This window comes from Lonchura striata, chromosome 1A (genome assembly GCF_050655825.1).
Source record: "Lonchura striata isolate lonStrDom1 chromosome 1A, ASM5065582v1, whole genome shotgun sequence".
In the NCBI taxonomy this organism is placed as follows: domain Eukaryota; kingdom Metazoa; phylum Chordata; class Aves; order Passeriformes; family Estrildidae; genus Lonchura; species Lonchura striata.
Genome location: NC_140741.1, coordinates 36,516,546 through 36,542,944, shown reverse-complemented (window position 1 = coordinate 36,542,944; position 26,399 = coordinate 36,516,546). Strand labels below are relative to the sequence as shown.

General features: G+C 38.3%; 1 protein-coding gene across 2 annotated transcripts in view; it reads left to right on the top strand.

Annotated features, from left to right (window-relative positions):
- The first annotated feature begins 3,549 nt into the window (after window positions 1–3,549).
- The window catches only part of KCND2 (potassium voltage-gated channel subfamily D member 2), a 261,088-nt gene continuing 238,238 nt past the window's right edge, over window positions 3,550–26,399 (top strand). The window contains exons 1-2 of one of the 2 annotated variants that reach the window (XM_085568627.1): window positions 3,550–3,689; window positions 5,823–6,996. In XM_085568627.1, the coding sequence (XP_085424753.1) occupies window positions 5,882–6,996 (1,115 nt within the window). In that variant the 5' untranslated portion in view covers window positions 3,550–3,689; window positions 5,823–5,881. Of the gene's footprint in view, window positions 3,690–4,297; window positions 4,640–5,822; window positions 6,997–26,399 lie in introns of those variants that run through there. The other variant, XM_021553483.4, reaches the window with a different exon arrangement.

Here is a 26,399-nt window from a genome sequence, read left to right as displayed (position 1 = left end):
TGATGGGTACAATATCACTAATCTAAAGAGGAATTCCCAGAACTTAATAAGACTAATAGTTTAACAGAATTAATGTTTCATATAATATCCTATACATCAAGAAAAACATATATAATGACTAAATCAGTATTTGTTGGTTTGGAAAAGTTAAAGCAAATATATTTGAGATCAAATTAGTCCCTTCTTTGGAGGAGTCTATGGTTTTCTTGAGATGATTCCAAATATTGACTTAGCCTCACACTAAGAAAAAAAGAAACTACAATGCTGACAGCTCTGCCTTCATGTTCCAGATTTTAAATCTGTAATAAATACATAAAAAAATCCTTTTTCCACAGAAGTAAGGGTCTTTTTTTTTTTTAGGTTAGTGGTTGTTGGAACTCAAAATGTCCCTCAGACATTTTTAGAGGTTCCAGGCCTTGGTCAGAAGCATTTTAGATCCCGACAGGCAGCTGGAAACAGCTGTGATTTTGAGTTTGAGCCATGGAATGAGTTACCAACTTTGGAGGTGGAACAAGCAGTCACAAAAGGTTAGATAATATAGTAAAAGTAGTTACAAAACAGAGGGGAATTTTTTTTAGTATTGTACGGGGGGGTTTTAGCATCTGTACAGGGGGGTTTTTACTTTGTACATGGGGGTCAGAAGTTCTAAGATGGAGGAAAGTGGGCGGATCCTGTTCTTCCTCCTTCTTCTTCCTTGCCTCCATGTTCTTGGTGATGTTGGCACTCACAGATTGGTTTAGAGTAGAAAAGCACTCTAGGTAGTAGGTACTGGGGAAAACTGTAAACATGGAACACGTAATATATCATATAAAAGATAGCAGCAGCCCTGGGCGGGAGGGAGAAGAAGAAGACAGCAGATAGAGAGGATGTCAGGGTGTGTGTGTGCCTCTGCCTGGGCCGCTGACCAAGCAGCCGCAGCCCGAGAAGACAATCTTTTAGACAACTCACAATAAACTGCCTTGAGACTGAACAGCAAGAGCCTGTGCAGTTTTTCTTTGGAAGCACGGGTTGGAGGAGAAATTTCACCACCACATGGAACCCCAGAGCAAGCCTGGGGTTCCCACAAGTGGTGGCTATACTACCTTTCAGTTTGACTTCAGAATCTAAAAGAAACGGTGTCTATGGTGCACTCCCTCCATAGTATGTCTTAATCATTGACCAGTGAGAGGTGATTTTTTAATGTCCAGAGCAATCCATTTCTCCACATAGGAAGAAGGACACCAAGCACTTGCACTGCAGAGTGACTTGAGCCTATTTTAGCAAACTCCCAGAAAAATGACTTTTTGTCTTGGAAAAATTACCAAAAGCCTTTTCCTTATTCCGTCTGGCCCAAAGCACAAAAACCAGCTAGATTTAGGAAAAAAAACAAAACAAAAAAAACCCCAAAAAAACAACAACAACAAAAAAAACTGTGAAGGCAAAGAAACTGCAGTCTTTGACTATAGGTGTTTGGGCTGATTCCATGTTTGACCAAAGCACTATTTTTTTTATCTTTGCAAGGTAGAATCAAACATTTTCCTTTGTGAGACACATTCTTAATCTCACAACCTAGTTCTTCAATGGGCCTGTATTCTAGAAATTCTTATATTGGACTTTTGCTACTTAGATGGTTTCAGGAATGTTCCCTTCATTAAAAACAAAACAAAACAAAAAAAGAAGAAAAAAACAAAACTAAAACCAAAACCTAACAAACCTCAAAACAAAACACCATCTGCAGTGTTTTTTTCTCAAAAGGAAACTGTCTTATACTAGACGAATTAAAAAGAGGGGTACACATGTGCTTTCAGTCTGTAAAGAAAACTTGCAGTTTCAAACATTTTAAATATTTAGGAAAAAAAAAAAGCTCATTAATATAAACTTCTGCATCATAGCTGGTAATTTATTTAATCCTCAGAGAGTTCTTTGTGTCTCATGACTTTGGAATGAATTAAGAAACAGCTCATCTTAGAGCCCATTGTGCATTCCCCCTAGTATCATTTTCTTTTTTTCCTACAATTACTAGGATTTATTTTCTTCCCTTGAAAATAGGATTTTTGTCTCATTTGAGTCCCTGCTATTTAATTCCTACTTGAAGTCATAATCCTCCCTGTCACATCACACCAATCTCTTTGTGGCCAATTCTGATTTCACAGGCAGGATTTTGACTTAGAAAGACCTGATTATTTAGGTACACTTTATTTAGCAAGATTTAGTCCTTCTGAAACATATGAAGTAAGGAATACTTCAGCCAGGCAATTTTAATGAATTAAATATAAGGTACTAGCTGTGAAAGTTTGAGTTCCTGGCTATTGCTTCTCAGTAACATATTAATTAAGGAGTCAATAGACTCTATTCTTTTACTTCCAAGACACTGCTTTGGAAAGATGACTGATACACTGGGTGTCCACAAAACTTTAAGGTGAGGCAATCATTTTTCCAGGCAAGGGTGTCAGAAAAGTCTCTATACCTCAAATGGTTTCAAACCTCTGACTTAAAACAGACTAAATGCTATAATGCTATGTGGTACCCAAAATTGTCCAAAAATATAGGGTTTGTTTGGGGTTTTTTTCCATTTTTTTAAATGAAACTTGTAAATTTCTGAAACAACTTTAAGATTGCAACAGGAATCTAGGTGTTTCTCTAATGGCACCCGTTCTTACGGGTTCTCTCTATGAATAGAAAATTCTTTATTGTGAGATTCCTATTCAGGAAAAGCTCTAAAGAAAAAGATCAACTTAAGCCAGCCACTGATTTTTGTAAAGCTAGGCATGTTAAAAAAATAAGAGCAGTTATTGACTACAAGAAGAATCTATAGCTGACAAGGAAACCTCTTTATTTTCAGGAAAGTAAAGCAACAAATCAACAAACAAGTGCAGCAAATATACAGAAAGTATCTTTTATTTAATGTGATATTTTATTTCAAGTGACTTGATATATGTAATCAGTTTTCCTATACTAGAGTTTGTACTCAAACATTTTTAAGCCTTTTCTCTCTGTGCTTTCGAGTATTATTTGAACGAACAATTTAGGCTGTAGGTTAGGCTACAATACTGAAAGTGTTCATCTTTTTCATGGGAACTTAGAAGTGAATATATACTGAAGCTGAGCATATTATTAAAATACAGAAAAGAGTTAACTCCCAAAGTTCAGTGTGTATTTGGTTTATTTTTGCTTTGGTTTTCTTTGGCATATATCTCAAATTGCTTATCAGAGTGGAAGGTTTGGTTGTAAAAACTTCACATGTAAAGGAGCCTATTTATTTTGTGTTTGTTTTTTTTTCAAAACCTCTTACCACCAAACGGAAACACAGGCAAATTAGAAGGAGGAATACCTTCTAGTATCTTCTTGCAAGGTCTATGAAGAAGACATGGAGCGGTTTCAGAATCCTGACTGAAAAATATGGACCGTTCCCTCTATTTATCGGCACCATCAGAGCGGCGCACAGGGCTCGGGAAATCAGGCGCCCGCCCAGCCCGCGCCCGGCAGCAGCTGGAGGCGCGGCGGGGCCGGGGCGGCGCGGCGCGGGCAGAGCGCCGGGCGCGGAGCGGAGCGCGCGGCGCGGGGCGGCCCGGCCCCGGCGGGAGCTCACTTCCCGTCATCCACGCGCCATCTAGCGTCCGGAAAAGGGACGCGGCTCGGCACGGGAGCGGAACGAGAGGAGGAGGAAAAGGCTCCCACACCCGTCCCAGCTCTCGCCGTTCCCAAAGCTGGTAAGAGCCATTTGGACATTGCAACCAGAACTCCGGAGTGGCTCGGGGCGGGTCGTGAGGAGCATCATACACTTCACTCCCAGGCATCTCATTCCCCTTTTCTGCAGTGAACGGTTCCCTTTCCCTTGAAAGCAGCTAGCGCTCCCCAGAAATCCCCTCGGTACCTCACCTAAGCTACCGCCGCCGACCGATCCCTACCCCAAGCACCGCGAACTCCAGAGGGTCTGTGCGGCGCTGCCGGCGGAGGGGTTGGACCGCACGATCCCGGCCCCGCAGAGACACGCACCGGCACACGCACGGGCACACACACCGGCACACGCACGGGCACACACACCGGCACACACACCGGCACAGCCGCGCTCCCTGCCTGCCCTGCCGCCGCCGGCTCGGCTGCCCGCATCCCTTTTGTTTCGCCCGCGGAGCGATGTCCTGCCCGCCCGCCCCGCGCTTCCCCGCGCCCGCACCGCCGCCCGCCCATGCGCCCCTCGCCCGCGGGCGGCGGCGGCGCGGCGGGGTGGCATGGCCCGCCCGCCTTGGGGGAGGCAGCGGGAAGCCCCTTCCCCGCCCCCGGCCGCGCCAGGGCCTCGCCGCTGCCGCCCGCAGCCCGCGGCAGGGCAGGGGCAGCGGCCGCAGCCGCAGCCGCGCCTGACAGCGGCCCCGCGCCGCAGGATCCGCGCCCCGCAAGGACGTGCTCCAAGAGCTGCCAGGCGCGATTACGTTGTTTTTTTTCCCCCCACCCACCCCTTGAACTTGTTGCTTGGCGCTCGGCGGTGGCGGAGGGGGGTGGGGGTGGGGGAGAGCCTTATTATCGATGTCCCTTTGGATGCGATCAAGCTTTCTCAGGAGCAACTACTTCCCCGCCGTTCCCGGCGGGGCGCGGAGATCTAGCGGCAGAGCCCGTATTTCCAAAAGTCTCTATGCAACTGAGCGCTCTCGCCAGACTTTCACAGGTAGGTGCCGCAGACTGGGCACGTCTGGAGCGATTGGAGAGCTAAGCCGAGGGGAAGGGGCGAGAGGAAGGAGGCGGGGGTACGGGGGGAGTGGGGGGAGGGTATGATCCACCACCGACCGCCGAGCCCTAAGGCACCCCGCATCCCTGCCCCGCGCCCCCGGCCTCCCCCGCCGCCAGGGAGCTCCTGCTCCTCTCCCGCTCCACAGCCAGCCTCCCTCGGCTTCGCCTTCCGCCGCCCGCTCGGGCACTCCCGGGGATGCCCCGGCAGCCCACCTACTGCATGTGTCTCCAGAGCCCCCGCCCCTGCCCCCGCCAGCACCGCGGGAGCTCTCCCCGACCCCGGTCTCCTCGCCGGGGATCAGCCCCTGGCCGTGCCCTGATGCTCCGTCCGGGGAAGAGCCCCGCTCTGTCCCCTCCTGCTCTGTGGGGCGCTCCCCGCTCCCGGCGCCCCATCCCCGGCATCCCTCTGCCCTTCAAAGCGTTTCCTGCACGGAAAACTTGCCTTAAAGTTTAATGCTGCCGCCCGGAGCTCCTCCCCCTGCCCCGCCGGCTCCCCTGGCCCCTAGCCGGGATCTGGAGGAGTCCCCGGACGGCGATTAAAGGTCAGGGAGAGGATTCTTCCCGCCGCTGCTCCAGGGCTGCCGCCGGGAAGGGGGGCGGCCCTCCCGGCCCATCCCCTCCGCCCCTCCACGGCGAGCGGCGCCGGCGGCCCCGCTGCGGCCGCCCGGGAAGGGAAGGGCTCCGCCGGCTGCCGCGGCCCCGCTCCGGCGGCGGGCGGGAGCGAGCGGAGGAGGGGCGGGGGGACCGGCTGCATCGCGCGCGGAGGAAAATCTTCCAGGTGGCTGCACAGCTGCACTAGAGCTACTAGCCGGCTCCAGGGGCTAGTGATTTGAGGACTGTTGCTTCCATCCAGGGGCCTCGAATGGAGGGAGACCTTATATCCAAAGGATCTGGCTGTTAGAGATGCTGCTTTGAATACAGGGATTTCCAAGTGCCCTCATTTATTGTCCTAACAGTCTGACCATCACCTGGAAAGCGTATTCTGGGGTGAAAAGGTGGAGGGAACAAAAAGGAAGCAGAAGGGTTTTCAGTTAATACTGAATATCACAAAAATGTTCAGAAATTCTGCTGCTTCAAGAATGTGTGAGAATTTGTATTTTTCTTTTCTCTCTCTATTTTAGTGGCTGGACCAGAACTGTGTCTAGATTGACTCCCTTAGCTGTAATAGGTGTTTGGAACCATGGCGGCAGGTGTAGCAGCTTGGTTACCCTTTGCCAGGGCAGCAGCCATAGGATGGATGCCAGTGGCTACTGGTCCCATGCCAGCTGCTCCACGGCAGGAGAGAAAGCGAAGCCAGGACTCTCTGATTGTGCTGAATGTGAGTGGCATCCAGTTCCAGACATGGTTGGACACCTTAGAGCGCTACCCTGACACTCTGCTGGGCAGTTCAGAGCGGGACTTCTTCTACCATCCTGAGACACAGCAGTACTTTTTTGATCGGGACCCTGACATTTTCCGCCACATTCTCAACTTCTACCGTACTGGGAAGCTTCATTATCCCCGCCAGGAGTGCATCTCAGCTTATGATGAGGAGCTGGCCTTCTTCGGCATCATCCCTGAGATCATTGGTGACTGCTGTTATGAGGAGTACAAGGATCGCCGGCGGGAGAATGCTGAGCGCCTGCAGGATGATGCTGATACGGATCACGTAGCTGAGAGCTCCCTACCCTCAATGACAGCTCGTCAGAGGATGTGGCGGGCCTTTGAAAACCCACACACCAGTACCCTGGCTCTGGTGTTCTACTATGTCACTGGTTTCTTCATTGCTGTCTCTGTTATTGCCAATGTGGTGGAGACAGTGCCCTGTGGGGTAAGCCCGGGTCGCATCAAAGAGCTGCCCTGTGGAGAGCGGTATGCGGTGGCTTTCTTCTGTCTGGATACTGCCTGTGTCATGATCTTCACAGTTGAATATCTCCTACGTCTGCTGGCAGCTCCTAGTCGCTACAAATTCGTGCGCAGTGTCATGAGTATCATTGATGTGGTGGCCATTATGCCATATTACATTGGCCTGGTGATGACAGATAATGAGGATGTCAGTGGGGCTTTTGTGACATTAAGAGTCTTTCGTGTCTTCAGAATCTTTAAGTTTTCCCGCCACTCACAGGGTCTGCGCATCCTGGGCTATACGCTGAAAAGTTGTGCCTCGGAGTTAGGCTTCCTCCTCTTCTCACTAACTATGGCCATCATCATCTTTGCCACAGTCATGTACTATGCAGAGAAAGGTTCATCAGCCAGCAAGTTCACCAGCATCCCTGCAGCCTTCTGGTACACCATTGTCACCATGACAACACTGGGGTAAGTGCAGCTGGTGTTTGGTTACAGCCAACATTTCAACAAGTGTATTGGCACAAACAGAAAAATACTCAATTTAAAAAAACGGTGATTGACAAAAATGTGAGGGTAAGTTTTTGCTACAAAACTTTAAGAATACAACTTGTGACTTCCTTCTAGGTGTTTTACATGTTTAAGTTAATAGCATTGCTGAAATTAAAATAACCCAAATCCAAAAAAACTGCAAAAAACCTGAAAAAGCAAACAACAAAACAAAGCAAAAAAGTCTTGAAACTGTTTGGTTTTGGACAGCAAAATTGGAATGTTTTATGAGTATGTGTGAGTTATCAGTGGATTTTTAATGGAGTACTGTCTTTGCTGGCAGGCTCTGTTACAGTGTTGCTTAATTATTAATGTTTTTAAGGAGAACCAAAGTGCAAGCTTTTAATTTGATCAGTATGTGGATCTGCCATTTTGTTTTGTGTATTGATGTAGACCTGGATATTGAATTTGTTATTACAAAGTGATTTATTTTCATGAAAATCATACCTTGTCTTTACAAAAAAAAAATTTGTGATTTTATTTAAGACTCTGAACACATTTCCTTTGATTTTCATGGACCTATAACTTTTAAATTATGGGTTTCAAGCTACACCGACTGGTGAGACACTCCAGAAAATGATCTGACGAAGTGTGAGACATATGACACATCAAGCATATATTTTTAAACAATTATAATGGCAATACAATTTCTTTCAGAGAAAAAGGGTTTAAAAGTGTCACTGTTGACATTAGAAGGTAATGCATTTTAATGGAAAGATGAGAGAAAGTATTATTTTATGAAGTCTCTGATACCAGTGTCTGATTGTATAGCTGATTCTTTGCACCAAGGTATAAAATGCATTTGTCTGTAGTTACAATAGAGATTTAGAAAGTTGACTAATTTGAGATGATAGTTTTTCCCTATTCTTAATTTTGAGTTGTATACCATCTATGAAATTGAAAATTTGTTGATTCATTGCAAACTGACTAGTTATTTAATAATTACAGATACTAAATTACAAACTTAGCACTTTCATTAAGGCCAAGCCCATAATTTTATTAGCATTTTGCCATGTCTTGTTGGGACCATTGAGATTTATGAAACATATATAACTTTTAAATTTAACGAAATGAAAGTGCATTATTAAACTATTATGAAAACTTGATTTATTATGTGCAGTAGTAATTTACTTGGGAAACACGCATACAAAATATTGAAAAAGATAAAAGGAATGTCTTATGCCACCATTTTTTATACAAGGCTTTTATCTTCTGTGTGATATAACAAATGAAGATAAATATAGTGCATAGTAAATATTTCATACTTCTTGTAAGGGCAAGTTATGCTAAAAAGGAGTGACAAGAGCTTTAGGGATTTTAATCCACCTTTTAGTTTCCTGGTTGACTTTTTGGTTTTCATTTTCTGTTGCCAGTGACAAATGGAAGGGACCAGTTAGAAGAAGAAACAAGTTAGGCATGGTAACTAGATCCACATTCCTGTATTTTCTGATGTTGATCTTTTTACAATTTATTTTTAATTAGAACAGTGATGTTTTAAAGAAAGAATTGACTGATACTTTAATATAAAAAAAAACCAGAAGCTGGTATATGGTTTTTTTAAGTAACAAAGGTACTTTCTGAGTATGTTGTTTCCATGTTCATGAACAATGTGTGAAGTTCTTGTCCATGGTACTGAAGAGAAACTTTTCTTGTTTTATGCCCAAATTGCAACTGATTCCTCCACAGGTATGGTATCATAGATGGTGTTGGTATGATTTGTGTGTTTCTTTTGCACACACACACACACACACACACACACACACACATGTACATGAGTATTATTCTGTAATTCCAGGTTTTAAAGTATTACTCTGAGTAAAATCTTCAAAAGTACTGCTGTAATTTGAACATAATTTCAAATCTCTTTGAGTAGAACCTAAGAACCTGCTTTTATGTATACAACAGCATAATATTTTGGTCCCAAGTGGAACAAAAAGGGTTAAAGAGAATCCTCTCCTGCTTGACTACTTTTTTAAGGTAGTTTGAACAGAGAATGTTTTGAGCATGTTGAACAGAGAATGTTTTGAGCATGTTGGACAGAGATCCAAAGTCTTACCCTCAGGAGTTCAGGTATGATAGAGGTTCAAATATTACAGACATCTCCAATTTTTATGAAATCTTTAATCAGTGCATTAGCTAGATTATGTCCTTTTAATAACATCATGATAACTTTGTAAAGATTATGTTTAAATGTTAAATATATATATGTGAATAATTTAAATAAAATTAGCATAATAAAACCTTTGAAATCTTTTTAGTTGATGGGATAATTACACAAAAGGAGAGGGAAGTTATAGGGGAAAGCATCAAGGGTCAGTGAAAGCTGACTGTAATTCTTACTGATACCTTTTCTGTGTGCTAAAGCTTACCATCTCTTTACTAATATAGAATTCCTGTTCATTTTAACTTTAGTTGTAGCTGAATCAGAGATATATAAATGGACTCAATAGGAACAACTTCTCTCATTTAGAAACAAAGCTTGATTAAGTCTTTATGTTTTAAATGACAGTAGCACACAGCAGGTTATGTGAAATACTACAAAAATCCATGAAAGCTAACAGTGAATAATAGATTAACATAGAATTGAGTTTTTAAGTCTTGGTGTCATTGTCATATTTTTCTAGATAGCAAGGGTATTGAGTAAGCAACCTTTGCAATTTGGGGAGTTATTACCTTGGAAGCAGAGCTATATTTCTCAGTTCTGCATGATTGCTGAGCAATTAAAGTGTCTTTAAAAAACATAGATTGTAGAGTGCTAGTGACTTCAAATATTACTATATTTTTACCTCCAAGGATATCCCAGCTATTAACTGCTCTTGACTGCTCAGCTCATGTAGTACATGTACATGGAAATGTTACATGAAAGAGCTGAAAAAAAATGAAAAGAAGGGAAGAAAGGAGCAAAGGAAGAAAGAGAACATGAGAAAAATAAAGGCAGAGAAAAAGAAGTGGAAGATGTCTCTAGAAAAATAGCATGCACAATTCCAGAAACTGAACTGTCTGATTTTGAACTTCAAAGTAGTGTTTTATCAGGATTAATTCTGGCAAAAGTAAAGTAGAAACAAGAAGAGAAAATAGAATAATATTAAAAGAGGTCACAAAATATTTTATGGAGATTCAAGATAATAGTGGAAAGCACAGAGGTAAAGAATGAGGTTAGTGTGAAGATGACAGAGAGAAGAGCTCAAGTCTACTGAATTGGGACTGGCAGAACTCCACAGGGGCTTGTGAACATCTACACCCATAATGACAGTTCTGTTGCCTGACAACATGACAATCTAATACATTTCCACCTGCCCCATCAGGAGCCAGCAAGTGAGCTGGAATAGCTGGTAAGGTTTTGATGGTGTAAGGCTATTGTTTGTTCCCAAGTCAGTCAGAGCTATAGTGTAGTTTGTGTTTTATGAAGATATTATACTTTAAACAAGGAATGTAGTGCTCTTCTGTGAGTAGTTTTAAAGCAATCTCACTGCTGTATTAAAATTCCATTTTTATAGCCTTTACATTGGGTAGCTTTATCAAGTCACACAACGCTTCAGTAGATGAGCAGAATACTTTATGAAAGGAAACTTAAACTCGACTACTCATTTATTTGCTTTCATGTATAAACTAGAGGTGTGTCTTTCAGCAAAGATAAAGCAACTATTTGTTTTCACTATTTGTTAATATAGCCCATAATGTGTGAAGAAACTCACTTAAGGTATATCAAATTCTCTGAAGATTTTATAATAAACAGATTACTAGATGTAATAAAAGAAAGCCTCAAACAGTGAACAAGGGAAGAGAGCAAAGGATTTCCTTTTCCTGCATTCATGTTCTTTGTCATCTTCAGTCTTTTTTCCACTCTTTTTTCATTCCTATGGTATATTGTATCTATTTATTTTTTCCATTATTTATTCCAACTACCACTTGCCATAGTTTTCATGGTTGGGGTTTGTCTACTGGTTGACAGCTTTCCTCCCGTCTTCAAGATGAGGTTAACATTTGTAGTAAGACTTTGATGGCTGTATTTTTTTTTTTTCTTCTGCTCCTTTTTTCCAGATTCCTAATTCATCCTTCACCACTAGATTAAATCTTTTGTCATCATTGTCATTCATTGACCTGAACTTTCTTCAGAACAGATTTTTTGTTCTGACCTTTGTTTGATATATTTTTCCTTATGAGCATCATAAAATTTCCACATCAACACTGCTTTTCTCAAATGCCACCACATATTCCCCTTTCTCACCACTGTGCTATTTTCAGTGTGTTTAGTTCCTTATAGTCTCTGCATTTTAGTTGGAAATAATCCATCTCTTTAAAAATTTTATTAAAAAATTGAGTTTAATAAAATCTGACAAGAAAGAACAAAATTCAAAATCTTTGTTTTATGAAAAATTTCATTAAATTTTGGATATATTCTTATCCAAAGAATACACTTATTAGTGTTACAAATGTAAAGATTCACAAAGTTAGAGTATTATTTCTGTATCTTGTACGTACATTTTTCTCATTCATTTTTTGTTTGATATTATCAACCCTATTTCAAATAGAATTCCTCTATTTTTGTCTTCTACAACCTCGTGGATTTTGTATTTTACAACTGTGTTTGATGTCTCAATCTATTTTCTCTTCACAGCAGAGACATTTAACCTATACAACAGAGGAGGGACAAAGTGTAGTTGTGATCACCTTCAAAGTACATTACGAGATATTCAAAAAGGGCTCCAGGGAGAATCTGTTATACTAAGGGTCATTTTGATAGCAGTAAAAAAAAAAATTCTTTGATCTGCAACAAAAAGATTACTGAAAATATATTGGGCTGTTGTTGCTTGGTAGAAAGCAGAGTAATTGTATTCTTATTTAGTTGCACTGGGGACCAGCTTTTGTATTCAAAAAAACCCTGAAAATCTCTTAGAGGAAAAGGATTTTGCTTGTTTCACTCATTTGTCTTGAGCATGAACTTCCTTAGTTCAGTTATGAATAACATGAAGGTGATGCTTAACAAAAAGATTTTTCTGCTCAGAAATATATTTGCTCCTTTGGTAGAAACAGATGGAGTTTTGTTTCCTTATTGTTACTTTGAGACAAGAATAAGAACAATCAGATTACTGTGGACCTGGATGTAGCATAGAAATATTCTTAGTACAGCAGAACTAATTATGTCGGAGAGTAATTATGACTAGTGCTTGATCTATTAACTAGGGCCTATCATTCAAGTAATCATCAGTGAATACTGTCATTTTAGTAGAATCTTTAAGTGATCAAACCCAAGAAGTTCAAACTGAGTGATGACAATCTGTGATTCACATTGTTGTGTCTTTGTCTAAAATGAAAAATTTGCAATATAAAAACCATATAAATCCATGAATACAGTATTTGAAAGAGTGCCTGCCATGCAAAAAAAAAAAAAAAATCTGGAAATGAAAACTGTATTTCTGAAGAGGGGAACATAAATAATGCAGAAATAAAGTGACTATTCAAAATAAGTTCAGAACAATTTGCAACTTCAGGGTGACAATTAAGTTTTCAGACATTTGAAAGAGGGTCTAGTGAATTACTCCTTTTATTTGATTTTCATCACATTATAGTCCATTCGCCAAAGTTCATAATATTTGTCACGGCAAGCTAATGAGAGAAGAATCTGGTTCATCAGGGGTTAAGATGATAGATTGTTCCAAATAGGGAGTATAAATTAGAAATACAGAAATTGTTTAGAATCAGCCTTAACAGATTTCATTAGTTACATGACAATAGAGTGATGGGAAAGATGCTGTATATTTCTGTACCTATCATTTACTGGGCAATAGATAGGAGTACAGGCTTTTCGGGAAGACATATTCTTTAAGGCATATTTTTTTTTTTTCTGAATTGATTATGCAGTGGATTATGCAGGTTTTGAATATATTGACAGTGCTTTTAAATGATAGATCTACACTACACTTCCTGGCACAATAATAGTCACCATGCTTTGACTTCAACTCCTAACACAGTTAGGAGCCCTAATTTCTACTGTTATTTCTTAATATCTTTTGTTATGAAGCACATGATTTTGATCTTCCTGTGTCTCTGGTAGTGTTTTATAAACATCTTGTTAAGTAAAAAAGCCATGGGGTTTGTTTTGACAAAAAAAATCAATTTTCACCAAAGTACACAATGAAATTTGCATTATTTTCATAGCATAGACTTAAATACATGTGATTTGAGATGAAATAAAAAATTATGCTTTGGACTAGAGCATCTGATGTGTAATAGGTATGAGTGGCCTGTAGAAAAATCCTGAAGACAAAAATTTACTCAGGTATCTGGTGTGTATGAAGGCTCAGGTTTAAACATGAGTACCTATGAAGATCATGTGATCAATGCATAAAAAGAATAAAATGTAACAGGGTTCATCTCTATTATAATTCAAATGAGACTGCACTCCTTTTCTCATAGCAACATAGACACAACTTATGCATTATTAGGAAATACATCTTAATGTACCTAGTTATCAGTACACCATTCCTACTACCATGAGTTCAAACTCTTGCAGTTAAGTGCATTGATAAAAGCTAATAAAACAGTAAAAGACTGCTATCTTTCTGATTATTAAAGATACAAAGATATCAGTCATATAAGGAATTGAATTTTTTGTGTGTTTAGAAAAGCAGTTCCATTTCTTATATTTCACTGTGCAGTATTGTTCCTTATCTGCAGATCTCCATCCTGAAGGTGAAAGCATTAGGAGCTACTGTGTAAATGTACTTAATTAGAGCATGATTCTTAAGTTAGAGAAAATGTGAGGTTGCTAAAAACCTAGAAAAATGTTTTTCATAAAAACAAAGTAAAATTTTGCATATTTAAAGTATTTAGGAATAGTAGTTTGTATTTCATTCCTGTTTTTTCAGTTTCATCTGTGTTACTGGTTTCTTTGATCTGACTGGTTTAACTGGGAAGTCAAGTTTCACAGACATAGAGACCTCCTGGGTTTATTTATTTATAGGGCTCAAACAATACAAGGAAGAATTTAAAGGTATTTATGTGTCTGGAGATGAAGACAGACACTCAGCTTGAATTCTCAGATGAGGTCTGGGTGTTAGAAACACAAAGGAGAGCAGCTGAAGCTATCAACCTTAGGAAACAGTCTTACGTGCTCAGGAGTAACTTCTAGGATAAGTATAGAATAGTGTACTCTGGGTATGTCCCAGATCAAATGCCCCTATCAGAATCAAATGGATCCTGCTAGGGTTCAGGTCTTGTTAAAATAAAATTTCTACAATATTTTTACATAGTATTGTAGAAAGGAGGTAAGAGTGTTGTGTGTATGGTATACTTAGAAAAGAGGAATGAGCAATTAAAGAAAAAAAGAAGGGTAACTGAAAGAGTAGCATAAATTATCCAAGGAGTATATTTTTTTGATCCTAATTTTCCGCCTCTGTGGTTTTCAAACCAAGAGTTCAGCATGAAAAGATATGTAAGAAATGAAAGCTATGACACATAGATATTATTAATGGAATTATTTTTAGAAACAGTGTGAAAAATTATGAAACAATGTCAGGTAGGTGATTCCATTTTTCAAATAAACATGCAATCTGAAGATTTACTGGTTGCAATAGGTATCTTATTTAGCTTATACACAGTAAATTTGTTAAGATGCTGACATGGGGTAAGAAAAGGTAAAGGGTAATTCTCAATTTTGACCACTGTAAATTCATCCCCTTTTCTAGTATGGTGGCAAAAGGCAAACATTCTTATTTTATGTCAGTTTGATTTTTTAATGGACAGTGTTTGTAGATTTATGTAAGAGGTTTGAGAAGTACTCTGCCTACTTTGGGGTTTTCTTTTTGTGCTATGATATGAACTTTATAAGCAGAGTCTACAGTTCTGCTAGTTAATTTTTACCTTAACCCCTGTTCCTAAATGAAGCATATTTAAAATACATTTTCCTATTATTTTCCTAATTCTTTGTAAAAAAAAAATATTCCTCAGTTAAGTATCTTATATCACAGTTCTTTCTCTTTGAGGAAGCATTGTGATTTGTGAGCTGATGTTTAACCAGATGGTGTCTAGCTCAGTTTTGTACTTATTACCACTTGCACTAAGACTTTTTATCAAGAAATATCATATGAAAAAAATCCCAATTTTAATATTTTTTAAAAAATGTGATCTGTTATAATATCAGCCTTAAAACAGAAATGTTATAAAACATGCATCTATAGAAATTTACCTGTTTGATTATCAAAGACTCAGTGTCCTTAGCTAAGACTTCTTATACTATAAAAGGCAGTATAAACTTCTAGGATTTTATTTAATTACTCTGAGTACTTTGGTAAATTAAAATAAAGTAAGTATGTCTCACTACAGTTTAAACCTCTTGGATTAAGAGAATCCATTTTGGATTAAGAAGTAACTGTGAACCTCCTTAATGGTATCTGTAATAGCCTAATTTTATGATAGTACATTAACATGCTTTAATTAATTATTATTTTGGATAAAAAAATATTTTGAAGCTAAACCCTAATTTTTCAAATATGTATCCAGAGATACTGATTTTTTTCTATGAATTATACTTGCAGATTCTCAAAATATTTTGCCTGATACAGAGGGAAGAGTCTTACAAATTATCACTTGAAAGCTTGGCCATCCAGGCATTCCCTTTAAATGGCTGAGAGTTAGACTGTAAGGCTGTGAAGGAATTAATTTAGGATTGTGTAATAGCTTACAGTCTGAATGTGTCTTTTGCATCCTAACTCACCTCTTCTTTCAGTAAAATAAATCAAGAGAGGTTTCTGTATGAGAACATATGTATTGTGAGTGGGATCCTTAAAGTTTTCATTGTTGTTACTATTCATATCCCACTTTTTTATAGCCCAAAAGAGGAGTTTTATTATTGTGTTAGTGGCCTTACTTTCATTTTCTGCAACTTTTATCTCTTCCACTTGCAGCCACTTAACAATTCCCTGAGCATCCTTATCAGCTATGGGCAGCAGCTACTGCACTGTGCAGAGTTGCTTAGGAACAAAATTGATGCTCTTTGACATGGTGGATGACAGCTGCAACACTCTGGTCCCCAACTCTCCTTCCTGCAGAAGAATAAAAAGCAGAGAGGTTGAAGATATTTTCCAATTCTGATTGTGAAGAGCCTATATACTTTTTTGATTTAGGGTATCTAATCACTTCATTGTTGGTATGCAACAGGTTTAGAATTGTGGCCTTTCTACTGAAGACACAGCACTATCAAACAATTGTTAGTAGCAACTCTTTCTAACTCTTTGTAATATAAATACCACAATATCTTGTACCACTTCTGGAATTGAGAACTTTTAGTTTTTCTAAACTTTTTGGTTTGGTTTGTTATTGATGCATTTGTTTACATCAGTTGATGAAATTCAAGTTGAAACATGGATATAGTGGACTAGAAATAGGAGAACTGGACAGAGTATATACACCTATTCTCACACATCTAGTAAGAGCTATGCTTGCAGCATAGTTCTTCTGTTTATTTGATATGTATGTATATAAAATGAAACTTTCAATATTGTAAACTCTGTTTGAGAATTTAGATGGAATTTGCTATTTTAGCATCTGAATGGAAGCTTGAAAGAGTACAAATTGAAGCTTTCCCACAGACAGATAATTTAGAGTAAATCTGTCCACAGACTGGACAGATTTTTAATGATTTGACATGCTCAGTATTAGTTATTTTCCAAGTGAAAGGGAAGCTCAAGTTTTATCTGATTTGCTTGTGAATGCAGTAATCAACCTACAGTATGTGTCAAAAGGTGCTAAGTTTTAGAGATAAATATTGTAAATTAATCTCCTTACAAAAAGAGTCCCAGGTGATATGTGATATGTATGCTGTCCTTCTCAGACCATGTGCTACTTCTGACACTTCTCTCCCTTCATCCCATCCCAGTCAAATCGCTGTGGAAATTGAAGCTACTGAAAGGCTGCAACTGTCATCATTCTTTTAGCCTGCAGTTTCTTTCCTGCAAAGGCCCAAATTTTTGAAGTTTATTGCATTAAATAATTCATGGGAGAAGCAATGTTCCTAGTCGAGCTGGTGAGCCCTTCAGCACAGTTCAGCCTCTTGCCACGCTGGCAGAGCTGTGACAGTCTTTCTCCTCTGGGGACAGGCACAGCTGCAGACCAGAGTTGGTGCTGACTCGTTGTGTCTGGCACAGGTGACCAATGATTTTAAAATACAGACATCTTTGTGCAACAGTGCACATGCAAGATAAAATCCTACTTGTGGGAGGAGGAGATAGGAACCAGTTTTGTTTCAGGTCTCTAGAAGATAAAGAGTGCCTGGAGTGGAGTGCCCAAATCCCTTTGGATGCTGCTGCCTTCTGGCAACTGGCTGCCCTGAGCCCTCTTCACACCCTGAGTACAGCACAGTGTCTCTCAGGCAGTCATCCACAGTGAATTTGCAGTGTGCTTGGCCATACAATAGCAAAGAGTTTTGGAGTCTTGCTATACTTTTCCAAACTGCATGTGAGCTTTCCCTATTACTCTATGTAGTCACAACATTTAGTGTTCACTATTTGCTATGCTTTGCAAACAAATTAAGTAAATGCAGAGAAAAGTGACAGATGATTTGGAATACTGAACAGAAAAATGGATGGAAGTATGGATTTAAATCCACATAAATGGTTTTGAAATATACCAAAAGGCTGAAAACAGATTGGTTCATCTTTTTAGTCTCTCTCAGTGGTGTAGCTTCTGTTTTAATATACTTTCTGATACCTGTTTTCTAGCTCACTAGCTATTCTCAGAGGTTCCTTTGTTTTCAAAGCAAACGAATCCAAATGCAACAGAAAGGTTTCCTTAAATAAATCTTTCATATTGCCTGTACATAGTTCATTTTCCAGTCCCTATGTTTGTGTGGAAGGATATAGCTATAGAATTTAGAGATCATATCTTAGGTGTGTGGTTTTAAAGAAGACAATCAAGACATAAAACTATTCTAAAGGAGACAAATAGGACATGCTGTACAATAGAATTATTATGGAAGAATCTGGAGGTGGAATTCCAACTTCTTTCTCTGCCAGTTGCTTACTATCTCTGGGAGATATTTTTAGGTCTTAACTTACTCCTCCAAAAGTTAAATAGTTCTGAAGTAGTCATCCTTTTCTCACTTAGGAGATCATGAAGAGAAGCAGACATCTGGATGTGCTCATTCCTCTGCACTGAGTATAAATGAAATTTATTATAATTAGTGGAGACTTTAAATACCAAGTGGAAATGGATGAAATAAATCCTAAGCTCTGTGGGTAGTTGGTTTGATCAACTCCTTGTTCCCAAGTTACATAACTGTGAAAGGCCAATAGCATATTCCTTTCAAAGATCATAGCAGAGTACATGCTTGACATTTGATGCAATTCTCACTTCATCAAAAAGGCAACATATCTGCTACATTTAAACTCAAAATATTCTTGCTTTGTGTAACCCCAAAGGCCACTTCAGTACTTTTGTCAATCTTTTGTCCTTTTCCAAACAACAGAACAAAAATTTTAAACTTGAAAAAAAAGGGAGATTTAATGTTTGTTCTGGTTTAGAAGAAATTTCTAGAAATTTGAAAGAAAAATTAAGTATCTACTGTAATTTTCTGCAGGAAAGAAGTAATTCTTCAAATAGCAATGCTTGTGAGTTAAGATATGGAGAGCTTGAATACCTTGATTACCCTTCAAAAGGTTGTAAACTATTTCTGTTCTGAAAGGGAAATCTAAAGACCAAGCCACATGGTGGTCTTGTTAGCTGTTTCATCACTGCTCATTTCTAAAGTGTCCCAGAGGAGACATATCAGGTGTATCCCCCCATGCCACTGTTCTTCCAGGGGGTCTTGGAGCTCTAGACTTCAGTTAGGAATTGCCAATGCATAGCTGTGAAACAGACTGAAAATTTTGGAGACCCACTACAATAAATTTCAGCAGGGACACTCTACTCATTGCAGTAATCGTTTTCATATTTAATTCAATTTAAAAAATACAATTTTCCCTAAGGCTTCCCCCAGACTGAAGTACTACAGAACCTTAAAGGCCATGACAGGGGTATTATGGTCAAAACTGCTTCAGAGTTTTTGTCTTTCTCGTTTTCCTCCTGAATTTTTTAACTTCTCTGAAAATCTTACCAGTCTCTCTGGTAAGGGAATTCTGTAATTTGGTGTGAAATCATGTTATCAGCAAAGATTTAGTTTAACTAATTTTAGTTTGTCTTCATGATCTGCTTTTCCAGAACAGCAAATCTCAAATTTGCCAGCTAGTACAGTTCTATACAAGTGTGAAATAACATTTTCTTCAGTAAGTTCCTTTTTTTTTTTTTTGTGTAAGAGTTCATGAAATTTTGCTCTTTTATGCATTAAGTGGCATATTTTTTTTTTTTTGTTTTGTGTGTGTCTTTGAAAAGAGATGAATGAACTACAGAAGAATCAATAATTCCTCTTTTATCTTCCCTTTCTGGCCAGTTTTATCATGAACTTCCAAATAAGTTTTAAGGAAAAAGTGCTATCCTACATAACTGCGTAAATATTGCTTCTCTTTTGAGGGGAAACAGTGGTTATTTCATAATTTGGGGTAACAATTTTGATTTAATACTTTTTAAAAATAGTTTTCTTCCCATTTGGAGTTCAAGCTAATGCTTTTGAAAAGCTAGAAGAGTGATGATAATGATGGAAAATAAACTCTTTCTTAAGCTTCTTGCTTACTTTTAAGTTGTCCTTGGAACAAATCCTGGTATGAAGACACGTTTTTTACATTCTCCTGAGATTTGAAGTTATGTTTTTATTATGTCAACCCCTTTTCCACTGCCTTTCAAAACAAATGGAGAGCGGAGACCTATGAAGCCAGTCTGCAGAGAAATTATTTACATAACTAGTTTGCTAGAGAGAAAAAGATATAGACAGTGTCAAAAACTGAATTTTTTTGTCCTTCAATAAAGCAGTAGTGTTCAAGGCAAAGTTGGATGCGGCTGGTCTAGTGGAAGGTACCCCTGCCCAAGGCTGGGTGTTTGGATTTAGATGATCTTTAAAGTCCTTTGCAACCCATAATGTTCTATGGTTCTAAAATAATGTCAGAATAAGTTTAATATATTCAAATGAATATCTAAAACTTTTTCCCAAAGAAACCTCATATTTCTTCTAAAAATTTCACAATGACGCATCAAGAACTCTTGCAATGTAAGGTAATAGAAAATATCTTCAGGAGTCTTTGAACTTTTTTCCTATGTGAGACTTTGATAAAAGTAAAATGTAGTTGGAAAAAATATAATTTATGACTTTCCTGTTTCCAAAAATACATGAGCAAAGCCCACTTACTTTTTATTAATTTTCCTTTAGAAATGTAGTACAAAAGCCTAAAACATTTGGCTTGGTTGATTCAAATTTCTTTTGGGATTTCAGTTCAAAGCAATTTTGACTTTTCGTCCATTTGTGGAATGGAGTATACTTTCAGAAAAAAATGTGATGAAAAAACAATTTCATCTAATGATGAAAGGCTATAAACCAGACATGACTGGTCCATTATTTTTTTTTACTTTAAAAAACAATTAGAAAAATGAATGGCAAGATATCCACCAGTGCACATCAAGGAAAAAGGATACAATTTGTGCCTTGGGCAGAAGTTACTGATTGCTAACAGTATAACTGGTGTAGTAGCATGGTGTTTTTGCCTTTGCTTATGTCCTAACCATGTCATTTATTTCCAGCCACAGACAGGGGTTTAGTTTTACACTAATTCATCTCCTTCACCTCCCACTCTCATGTTTTTAGTTAATGTAAATAACTTAACTGTGGGTCAGATCAAGCTTTGATTAGGAAGATAGTTTTTTTCCTAAATACTTTTTAAAGAATTGTGGACAATGGGTACATTATAGCTGTTGTTAAGTACCTTAATTAAAGGTTCAGAGTCTTCAAGAGTATCATAGAGCTTGAACACTGTGCAAACAGGAAAACAGATGCTTTAAACTCACAAGTAGTTCTTACTACTCTTACTTTCTTCAGCTATTTATATAATCAAAGGTCATACTCTACAAGGTGATGAGAACCTTTGTCAGCTGCAGAACACAAAAACTTCACAGAAATTTCAATGTAAGGTGCATAAATGCTGCAGTATCTGTGAGTCCCTGAATGTCTTACAGGATTTAGTGCTATTCACTTGATCCAAAACCCATGGAAATCAAATAGTCTTTGGTTTGACCTGAGAGGGCTTTGTAACAAGCTTTTGTATAAAAACCTCTAGAAAGATATTGACCAGGATAACAATTATTTTCTTGAATTATGTCAAACTCTTAAGGATTTTATCCCAGATCCATGGGAGTGTTAACAGGCATTCTTTCTCCAATATATGTATTGCTCTCAGTACCTTATGCAGACACAGGGTGAGAAAAACAAATTATATCATTTAATTAAATGTACTTGAAGCATAGTTTAATCAGCAGGAAAACAGTAAGATAGTACATTCCAACTTCTGATGTAACAGGTTTATCTGGTTTTTGTCAGGAAAATCTTAATGGGAAGTAAATGATGCAGCATCTCCTCGGTAATATGGATGGGAATTATGGGAATTATGGGGCTAATATAGATGTTGAGTCATAGATGAGATCCCACTTTGAGTATTTCATAGATATGGTCATAATCAACACTGGAGTAGAGAATTTGCTCAGTTTCTAACAGATAAAAGGGGAACAACTTGGTATTTTTTTCTTGCTATCTTATCAAAAGTCTTGCTAACTCACAAAAGCTTTCAGGCAACCTTGAAAGTATATCATGCACTAATATCATAAAAGAACATGACAGACAGAGCCTGATGTGTCTAATTTTGGACTGGTATAACTGTGCTATTTAGAGCAATAAAGGTTTTATCTCTTGGTTGATCTGTTTACTGAAATAGTCAGTAAAAATGTGTCATATATTACAACTCCTCATTACTCTTCTGGCATAAAGGACATCTGAATGGATAGTTCTGCCTACATTTTGTGATTGTCCTGCTAAGTGTATTAGGATAATGTCATATACTGTGCTCAGCGCTGGTGAGGCAGCACTTTGTCCAGTTCTGAGCCCCTCACTGTGATGCCTTGAGATGCTACCTGGAGCAGAGGCTAGACAGTGTTAAAGGAATAAAGTAGGTATTTATTAAAAGGCCTTCAAAGGATACACCTTGGGCAGCACAAGAGCCTGGCCATGGATCCACCTAAGATGGATGACAGGTCACACCTTTTCACACTTCCAAGTTTTGGTCCATTCACATATTGGGGTTAATTTTCCAATTACAGTTTCAAGTTATGAAGTCCCATCCTCCCAGATTGCTCACCTCAGTTTGCTGTCCTTTACACTTTTTGGGTCTCAAGGTGCAATGGTGTCCTTGGTTCTTGGGCTGGAAAAGGATTGTTTGTCTAACTAAACTGTGAAGAGAACTTGCTAACACCTTATATGAAGTTCAGAATTATATACTAATGCAGTACAGAATCTGGAAAATATGAAAGCTAAAACTTAAGGCATCAACTATAAGAAGGACATTGAGGGGCTGGAGAGTGTCCAGAGAAGGGCAATGGAGCTGGTGAAGGGTCTAGAGAGTGAGTTGTATGAAGAGCTGCTGAGGGAGCTGGGGCTCTTTAGCATGCGGAAAAGGAGGCAGGGGAGACCTTATCTCTCTCTACAACTACATAAAATAAGGTTGTAGCCAGGTGGGGGTTGGTCTCTTTTTCTAAGTAACAAACGATAGCACAAGACCCTAAAGTTGTTCAGGAAGAGGTTTAGACTGGATGTAGAAAAAAAATTATTTATTGAAAGGGCTCAAGCATTGGAATGGACTGCCCAGGGAAGAGGTTGAGTCACCATCCCTGGGTTGGTAGAGACTTGTAGATGTGGTACTTGGGGATGTGGTTAAGTGGTGAACACAGAAGTGCTGGGTTAACAGTTCGACTCAATGCCTTAGTGGTCTTTTCTAACCTAGATGACTCTTTAGTCCTGTATATAAAATAGGAATAAAGAAAAAAAACCTCATTTCTATAACAAGAATCTGTCAAACAATCCAGTAAAATAAATTACTGGCTAAGACTTACCAACAGCACAATGGTTATTATATGGACTTTTGTGCTTGCTTGCATTTCCAAATTAAAATTCATCACTCTTAGTGATGATCACACTTACTTAGGTTCCTCCAATACATGATAACCATTAGACAAATAAATTTGTTTAATGAAAAACAAATAAATTTGCAGTTAATTTTTTTCTGATGTGAGACATGAATGCCAATACTTTGAAAATCCTGTAAGGACTGAGAGAGAATATATTTTATTCTTGGGTGTTATTCCATTTCAGAGAACATTGCAGCTTTGTTGACATGAATGCAGTGCATGAATGACTTTATACATATTCACAACTGTTTCCTGAAAGGAAATGGCTTATTAAACAGTAATCATATAGCATGTGTGAATGAGTTTTGTGCATAAACATGTATCTTTATCCTTATTGCCTGAGATTGTCTGTTGACTAAAAAAGTATTTTTGCTGACATTTACTCTTCCAGAAATTTTACCAATCATCTTATATCTGATTTCCTTTTCTGCCTGAGAAATTTCTTTATCTTATTGTAAATAACAGTGATTTTTCTCTCTTTCCCTTGAATCGCATACTTGAAAAAAAAAACAAATTAATTTTGGAGTGTCTAAGTACTGCCCCAGGTGAGATGCTCAAATAGATATCTCTATTTTCAGGTCAAGTAAATCACTCTTTAGACTCAATGACTGCAACCCAAGCTTTAATACTAACTAATGTACGAAAACCTACATACATACACCACAAGTGTCTTCACTTTCTACTTGAATCCTATTCTAGGAGAACAAAATGAAATTATTATGATGTTAGAGCCAAGAATTATTTCTCTTTATTCCTTTTTATTCTCCCATTCAGATGGGGGGTCCTGCTCTGTTTAATGAACTCATGCAATTTAACCGTTCCTCATTCCATTTTCAAGCTTCTTTGCCCAAGGTGCTTTTCCCTAATGACATTGTCCACTCAAACAGAGTGACAGCAACTTGCTCAGGAGAAAGGTATTCAGAATATAATGAACGGGTAACCTCAGAAAAAAGACATGTTCTCTTGAGGCATTATGGTTATATTGCAGTAGCCTCTGTACATGTATTTAAAGAGTCTCAGATAAATATTTTTCTGCTAGTTGAACAAAAGCAGAAAACCATAAAAAACTCACAACTCTTACATCTGCTGTCCTTGGTAGTGTATTTAATAAACAATGGAAAATACAACTGAAATTTTTGTTCCAATATATAAAATATTGCTAGAAGAAAAGAATGTACATGAATATTATGAAACCCTACTACAAACTAGTGAAATGAAGTGAGAGAACCTAAAGTGAATAAAAACTGAAGAAATATGCATTATGAACACTATGTCTTGTGATAAAAAGGCCAGTAGAAATTACAGGAAACACTGTGTTTGATGTATTTGAAAAAATATTGCTCAATATTTTGTCTTCTTAAATATAGAAGTAATTTCATGGTTGTTTCTTTTAATTTGTGACAGTCTTATTGATCTTATAAAAAATATAAACATTTTTTACCTGTGCATTTTTATTAAGCAGTAATATAGATAAATGGGTGGAAAATGTAATGATTACTACCAGCATTTAGGGTTGAAGAAAAACCCATAGGAGCTAATGGAAAGGCTTTCTTTTTCTTCAGCAGGTTTTACATCAGGATTTTAGTTATGTGTTATAGTATATAATGTAACATTTCTAAACCATTAGTTCATTCCAATGGGAGCTGGAGTGTCAGATTTTTCTCACATGAAATCCAAGATAAAATTGTGACCTGTTTTCCTTGCAAGAAAAGAAGGCAATGCTCTTCTGATAGACGGGTGGAAATGTTAATGAAAACGGAAAACACTTGTAGAATTTTTTTCTTTTTTTTAATATTAAATGTGTCATGGAAAGGTTTACTTATTTTCTGGAATCCACTTTTAAATGTGTGTCTCAGCCATCAGGTTGGAACATATCAATGTGTAAAAAATGCAATTACTCTTTGGGGATGAGGTGAACTCTAATAGTTAGATGCTGTGCGAGCTTCTGAGACCAGACACCGTGACGATTTTGTAGGCATCTCATTAACGAATGGTAGTGCTGCAGCATGCTCTGCTTTACTTATTTATTGAAGAGATAATGGGAAATAACTGGTTTCTTTGTGAAGTCATAAATAATGTGACAGAAGGATATTAAATGCACTGAGATGTGACAGAGAAACTAAAAACTTGTGGGGTTTGGTATTTTATGGTCCCAGTTCTCCTTTACCAGTACATGTAAAACCAATAGATATGTTTTAGCTGGTTTTGTGAACAATTACTAATTTAGTGTACTAGTACTGACAAGTGGGTGTCTTAAATCATAAACAGTATCTCAGTTTTGCTATTTTGCAGTAGCAAAGTTGCTAAGGAATAAATCTTCGTTCTCTCTTTTTTTTTTTTTTTTCCCATCAAGTATTTTTTCCTACTTTTTTTCTTTTTTTTAACAGAGATAGACTTTTGCTATTTCTAAATTTCCAAAGTGAAATATTGGTTCCACAAGTGTGAACATTTCTGATATTCACTCTTTGCATACCTTGGTGGTAGTCTTAATCTGATACTGCACAAAAAATTACATGCAAGTTCCACTGTGGCTTCTCAGTACTTTGCAGTCTTGATTAAAATAACAGCTACATTTTTCCCCCTGTGTATGTGTGTGTTTGTATCTGATTTAAAGAGAGAAAAATGTGTTTTATTCTGAAATGCAGACATAGCACTGAGATCCAGATTTAGGCAGCACTGTCCTCTTCTGTCTTCATTGCTGTTCTTTTCACTAAGAGATTTATCATGCATTATATTGAGAATTTCCTCATAGACTGTGGTGACCAAAGAAATAGCAATCTCATTGGTTAGTCTTGGGATTATTTCTGAGTATCATGACCCCACAATTCTTCACCCCAGGTTTGTCTCCATATTTAGCATGAAGCTACTATAAAGACAGAGCTTCACAATGATGCAGAAAGTTTTATTTAGGTTCCTATATCCTGTCCACCTTCATGGTACCAATCACTTATATCATAAACATCCTTCTAAAATTTGAACAAGTTATTTTTCCTGGAGTAATATGTGTTTATTCTGGATTGGTAGTTTAGAAATTCTTGCAGCAGGCAAGTGTTGAGGTCACAAATGTGTGGATTCCAGCCATGAGCATTTTATGGTTTGTAGTGTCCATTACCACCTCATCTAAAGACTAAGCTCATCTTACAAAACATGATATTTTTATTGGAGAAGTTCCAAGCATTTTTAGAAGGGGTGCCAGGGCTTGTTATTTTTGCTTGTTTAGTCCACTTCCAAAA